The following is a 6643-nucleotide window of genomic DNA, read 5'->3' as shown; positions in this document are numbered from 1 at the left end:
GGCTGCCAGCTCCTCCCTGGCCATGGCGTTCACGTTCTCGCCCTTCTGTTCGGTGCTGGCACTGCTGCTCACCGCGGCGCTCCTCTTCTTCGCCATCTGGCATATTACAGCATTTGAGGAACCGAAGACTGATTACAAGAATCCTATATACAAGTGTAATACCGTGAATCCTCTTACACTTCCAGAGTACCTCATCCATGCTTTCTTCTGTGTCGTGTTTCTTTGTGCAGCAGAGTGACTTACACTGGGGCTCAGTATGCCCCTCTTAGCCTGATAGCCTGCCATACCAGTGATGAGTGGACCAGTGCTTCATGACCCTACAATTATCATGAATGCAGATAGTCTAGCATACTGTCAGAAAGGATGGTGCAAATTAGCTTCTACCTTCTAGCGGGTTTTGTGTGTGTGTGTGTGTGTGTGTGTGTGTGTGTGTGTGTGTGTGTGTGTGTGTGTTCTACCTATATGGCATGATCTATGTTTTGGTGAGCTCTTAAAACAACACACAGAAGAAATGGTCCAGTTAAGTGCATGCAAAAAGCCACGAAATGAAAGGATTCTATCCAGCAAGATCCTGTTTCCAAGAGTAGCCCTATGGAAATGATCTGTTTCTTTAAAAAATGACGTTTTAACGTTTCCACATTTTTTTGCTTGTGGAAAGACTTTTCATATGCTGTACTTGGATAAAGAGTTTAAATGGAATTATGTATAAATTAATGTAAAATGATTGCCTCTGGTATTGACGGGTTTGAACTTGTACTCCTTAAGGAGCAACCATAATCCTCCAAATGATTGCATTCATTACGATAGCCCTTGGTCCACTGGAACTTGTAGGGATCATTTGGTTTTATTGAAATGCCATCTAAGGGGCTGGGGATTTAGCTCAGCGGAAGAGCACCTGCCTGGCAAGTGCAAGGCCCCAAGTTCGGTCCTCAGCTCTGGGGAAAACAAACAACTATAAAAGAAATGCCATCTAATAATAAATTAGCTATAGATATCAGGTGCTTCTAATGTGCTGAAAATGTGTATCTGACTTGTGGAAAACTAGGGTTTTCCTCATTTATCTAGTAGATGATTATACAGGGTTACATTTACAAAAATAAGAACAGGATTTTTTCCCCTTTGACCTGAATGTTATCCCTGTACTATACTTGCTTTAATTCTTAAGCATAAGTGAGCATGATAAATACTGAATTGTGAAGAATGCATTTAAAGCTATTTTAAGTGTTTTTATTTGTCAGACATTACTTGTTAAGAATTTGGTTATATTATGCTGTTTTAATCTGGTGGTAAAGGTATTCTTAAGAATTTGTAAGTACTTTAATAGTTCTTCAAAGTGAGAGAGAATTGTGTAAATATCTTGCTGTTCAAAGCTTTAGTGCAATACAGTAAAACACTCAGAAATTAAAGATTCATTTTCAGTGCAGTTTCAAAGATTACACACAGCTATTTCTCACTTGCTCATCCAATAATAAGAGATATTACTGTCCTTAAAACAAAAACAACTCAAAAAACATTTCCATTGATCTTAGATACCATGTCCTCATGAGGCTGCAACACTTTCAAAATAAGTTGGTGTTCCACATCCAAGTTCTTCAGGCTTAGATCTTGCTGTTTAAAGGAATATAGTAATCTGTAACATTGTGTGTTGTCTAATAGGAGTCCATTAAGTCCATTGTTTTATAGATACCAGAGATAGAGCACAGTCCTTATACTCAAGCTCTCATCTGGTTTGTGGTAATTGGCACGTTAAATAACATACATTAGACTAATGACAGTTCAGAAAAAGGAGCAACTTTAGAGCAGTAATATCTGAAAGTATATAGAGAAGTGGTAAGTAAACTAGTCAGGACAAATGATAAAAAGTCCTATGGAAACCAAGTATTGAAATTTTTTCAATACTAGACTTAAGGCAGGTCTATAGTCACATTTTTGTAAAGAGAAATTTAGGAAATGCCGAGGGTACCCTGGAACAAAAATATGCAGAGAAGACAATTTTAGCAATAGCTGTCACCAAAGGTGGAGAATTAGTGTGTTCAAACTATACTAGAATACACGTGTGGAATGGGATTTACAAACGAATCTATACATCCTTTAGTGAGTAAAAATGGTAGGAGATAGCATTAAACAAGAATGTATTACATTTGCAGACTAGGAGGAGGGATAAATCAGATGTTTTGTATGCAGCATCTGTAATTCTGTGTGGTTTTCAAGTCTGTCCATGCTTGACTGACTTAGGTCAGGCACTTATGTGCTTGTGCAACTTGTACAGACAATACCTACCTGATCCTACTTGTGTATAGTTTTCTTTTCAGGAACTATTAACACTTCTAGACAACCTGGCGCATGTCTTTAATGTTAATGCTGAGGTACATACATTCTTATGTATCACTTCATTACATACTAGACCCATATTTTTCCTAAAAGAGGGCATTTTAAATTTTATAGTCCCACTGAGCTCTTTTGGTGTACACTTGTAATATTACCTATTCAGAAGACAGATTCAAGGATCTGGCTTCAAAACCAGCCAGGACAGAAGTCTGTAACTCTCATCTCCAGTTAACTGACAAATGCGAGGCTGGAGATACAGCTCAGTGGTTGAGCACCAGCCATGGGCAAAAAAGCTGAGTGCAAGGCCTGAGTGCATGCTCTGATACCAACGCCGTAAACAAAAGTCTCCAGGAAGACAAAGCTCATTTAAATATTGTGATGAACACAGTATAGCAAAATTCTGAATCCCCAAAAGGCTTATAAGTCGGAAAGTTCTATTAAGTGCAGCCAGTATAGCTCCAAAGGTGTGCACAGCATGTCTTAGAAGTACAAGGGAACATTTCTTTGACTTGGAGGTGAAGACAGTATTATACAAGGTTTGTGAGGACAGTCTTAGAAATTTTTCTTCCCCAACTGTTTTAGAACAAGATACTCTTCATGGAGAAATAACTACTTAAATATTATATATCCATGTCTTTCAACTCTAGGTAGCTCTGGGCCTGGGGTGTCCCTGAGCTTCTTTTGCTCACGGTTAGAGCTCACCCCTGAGACATAGTGCCATTTCTGGCTTTTACTGAGTAGCTTATTGTAGATTAATCTCACAGACTCCTGCCTGGGCTGGCTTCAAACCACAATCCTTAGGGCTCAGCCTCCTCTAAGTAGCTAGGATTACAGACATGAGCTACCAGTGCCCACCATTTGTTTGTTTTGCTGGCCCTGGACTTGGACTCAGGGCCTGGGCTTTGTCCTTGAGCCTCTTTGTCCTTAAGGCTAGGGCTCTACTGCTTGAGCAACTTCCAGCTTTTTCTGTTTACGTGGTACTGAGGAATTCAACCCAGGACTTCATGCAAGGTAGGCAAGCACTCTACCACTAAGCCACATTACAAGCCCAGTAGTTGTTTTTTTTGCCAGTACTAGGGCTTGGACTTAGGGCCTGAGCACTGTCCCTGGCTTCTTTTTGCTCAAGGCTAACACTACTTCTTGAGCTACAGCGCCAGTTACAGCCTTTTGTGTTTATGTGGTGCTGAGGAATCAAACCCAGGGCTTCATGAATGCTAGGCAAGCACTCTACCACTAAGCCACATTCCCAGTCCCAATCCTATCTCTTTTTTTTTTTTTTTTTTTTTTTTTTTTTGCCAGTCCTGGGCCTTGGACTCCGGGCCTGAGCACTGTCCCTGGCTTCTTCCCACTCAAGGCTAGCACTCCGCCACTTGAGCCACAGCGCCGCTTCTGGCCGTTTTCTGTATATGTGGTGCTGGGGAATCGAACCTAGGGCCTCGTGTATCCGAGGCAGGCACTCTTTCCACTAGGCTATATCCCCAGCCCCTCAATCCTATCTCTTAACAATACAACTTAATAAGATTTTATTTTAATCAAATAACAAGGTCAGTTTCTTTTTCAAATTCTTTATTATACATCATGGTTGCACAATTTGAGGCTGGTTAAATACAATTGGTTTTCAAAATCTCTGAATATTTTCTGGATTACTACATGCAAGTGACCATGAAAATATTTGGCATTTTAAAATTTTGAAACTCTGAACAGGCACTTACATGAAAGATAACATTACCATTTATATACGCTCCAGCACATGGTACATGGAACCTTTGGCCAGTAAAGAAGTTGGTTACTGACATATCAAAGTGCCATAGTAGTAAAATAGGATTAAAGAAATGTAATTTGTGTTATTTAGCTTACTCATAAGGTAAGGTTAACCAACAACTTGCACTGAAGTATATTAAAAAATATTGGTACAAAAACCAATGAACTTTATTAAGTGAAAGTAGTTTTCACATAGCAGGCCTCATTTTGATTCCCATAGTCCACACTTAGTGTATCTGCCACCAGACCCCATGCATTTGAACAGATAATTGCAGTCTTCTCTAAAGATACTGAATTTAGTGTTAAAGAAAAACAGGGTGAAGTTTAAATGTGACTTTGAAATAGCCAAAGATCCACATAACACACATAAAATTGTCCAGGTCTAGATAACTATATATGTGTCACAGGACCTGCTGAGTCCACCATCCCCAATTTTCTACTGAAAATAAATCTGTAAAATCAAGAAAATTGTATTTGCATACACAGGGCAAAAAAAATCCTTAAATTAAAAAATATACACGTTTCAAAGAATTTATTAAAAAATTCATAGTTTTAACAAGTTCTAATATGCCAACATATGTCACCTCTACATTGCAACAAATGTGGTACTGCTGGAGAGTAGTGGAATCAATACTTAATATGGGGGGAAAGAGTGCCACAATGACATGCCACATAATCCCTTGGCAAAAAAAAAAAGTATTCATACTGCAGAAGACTCCAAAAGAGATAAAATGCACGAAGCCATGAAATGGTAGGCCCCAAAACACCTAAAGCGAAACATTCCATATATATTTCTGGAATGCAAAAGTACAATTCTCAAAGTATTGAGAAGGCAGGTTTTAAAAATGTAGGATGTAAGGGCCACTCAGATTTTCTAATTGTATTTGAACACAAAATATTAATTTTTTGCATACAGAGAATAAGAGGTAATCATTAACATGAAAAAGGAGTACTTAAAATCAACATTATTCAAAAAGAAAGCAAAAATTACCAATACCAGCCTATTCACGTAGAAATCCTTAAATGTCTATGCTGACACATATCTGAGTGCTTATCAGTGTGCAGTAAAAAAAAAAAGGCAGCTTAAGAAAACTCCAGTGTTTCAAAGAAAGCACTTCTTAAATGTATATAATACATGAATAAACATTTAGTTACACTATAAAATAAACGCAGCACTGTAAGATAAGAGGAAGACTTATATGTGGAATTTTGGCCTTTTTCCTGCTACAAGCTGCAACCATCTTGAACCTGCTCAACTTAAAGGTTACAGTTTTTTGTTGTTCTGGTTTCCTGCTATTCATATTCAGTTCACATTTCAGGCTGCTCAGCAGATGCCTGTGGTTCTGGAGACTCAAATCGCTGGTGAAAGTTTGTTCTCTGTTTCCTCAGTTTTTCAGGAGCTTTTCTCCATAAAATAATTTCCTAGAAAAACAAATGTATGTTTTTAACAGATTAATGTTCTCCATTATGCCTCCAATTTTCATCATGGAAATACTAACTACAACTTAAATTTTATCTTATCTACCCCCAATTGAAATTTTAAAATAAAAGAAACTAAATTCCTCTCTACAAGTATTCATATCTTTGCTGACTGACCCACTTTTTTTTTTTAATTTTTATTATAAAACTGATGTACAGAGAGGTTACAGTTTCATACGTTAGGCACTGGATACATTTCTTGTACTGTTTGTTACCTTGTCCCTCATACCCCCCTCCCCCCTCCCCCTGTCCCCCCCTGAGGTGTTCAGTTCACTTACACCAAACAGTTTTGCAAGTATTGCTTTTGTTGTTGTTTCTCGTATTTTACCCTTTGTCTCTCAATTTTGGTATTCCCTTTGAATTTCCTAATTCTAATACCAGTACACACTGTTTCCCATACACTCAGATAAGATTACAGAGATAGTGTAGATACAATCACAAGAAGGTGATACACGAACATCATCAATAGTAGAAACTACAGATACACATGGGATGTTGAAAGTAGTTACAACTCTCATATAACAATCATTTTCATAAAATGGAGTTCATTTCACTTAGCATCATCTTATGTGATCATAAGGGTATAGCTATTGGGCGCCTGTGATCCTCTGTTGTGACTTGCCTAAACCTGTGCTAATTATTCCCAATAAGGGAGACCATAGAGTCCATGTTTCTTTGGGTGACTGACCCACTTTCTTCCCATTCAGATCTTGAATTGGAAGAGGACCTAGAGTCAAATTATGTTTTATAAAAGGTAGAGTGCGTGTGTGTGTGTGTGTGTGTGTGTGTGTGTGTGTGTGTGTTTGCCAGTCCTCGTGCTTGAACTCAGGGCCTGGGCACTGTCCCTGAGCTTCTTTGCTCAAAGCTAGCACCCTATCACTTGAGTCACAGTGCTACTTCCAGCTATTTCTGAATAGTTTATTGGAGATAAGAGTCTTGTAGCTGGGAATATGGCCTAGTGGCAAGAGCGCTTGCCTCCTAACACATGAAGCTCTCTGTTCGATTCCCCAGCACCACATATATGGAAAACGGCCAGAAGGGGCACTGTGGCTCAGGTGGCAGAGTGCTAGCCTTG

The 6643-nt window shown here is 38.8% G+C and overlaps 1 protein-coding gene and 1 pseudogene across 2 annotated transcripts in view; one reads left to right on the top strand and one right to left on the bottom strand.

Moving 5' to 3' along the window:
* Window positions 1-22: 22 nt before the first annotated feature.
* LOC125343305 lies at window positions 23-613 on the top strand (annotated as a pseudogene).
* Window positions 614-3873: 3260 nt separating this feature from the next.
* The window catches only part of Vps26a (VPS26, retromer complex component A), a 28650-nt gene continuing 25880 nt past the window's right edge, over window positions 3874-6643 (bottom strand). For both annotated transcript variants that reach the window (XM_048338910.1, XM_048338911.1), the window contains exon 9: window positions 3874-5511. In XM_048338910.1, the coding sequence (XP_048194867.1) occupies window positions 5398-5511 (114 nt within the window). In that variant the 3' untranslated portion in view covers window positions 3874-5397. The remainder of the gene's footprint in view (window positions 5512-6643) is intronic.

The sequence above is a fragment of the Perognathus longimembris genome, chromosome 2, assembly GCF_023159225.1.
Source record: "Perognathus longimembris pacificus isolate PPM17 chromosome 2, ASM2315922v1, whole genome shotgun sequence".
Classification (NCBI taxonomy): domain Eukaryota; kingdom Metazoa; phylum Chordata; class Mammalia; order Rodentia; family Heteromyidae; genus Perognathus; species Perognathus longimembris.
Note: the sequence above shows the minus strand (reverse complement) of the source record. Positions and strands in the feature narration are given on the sequence as shown.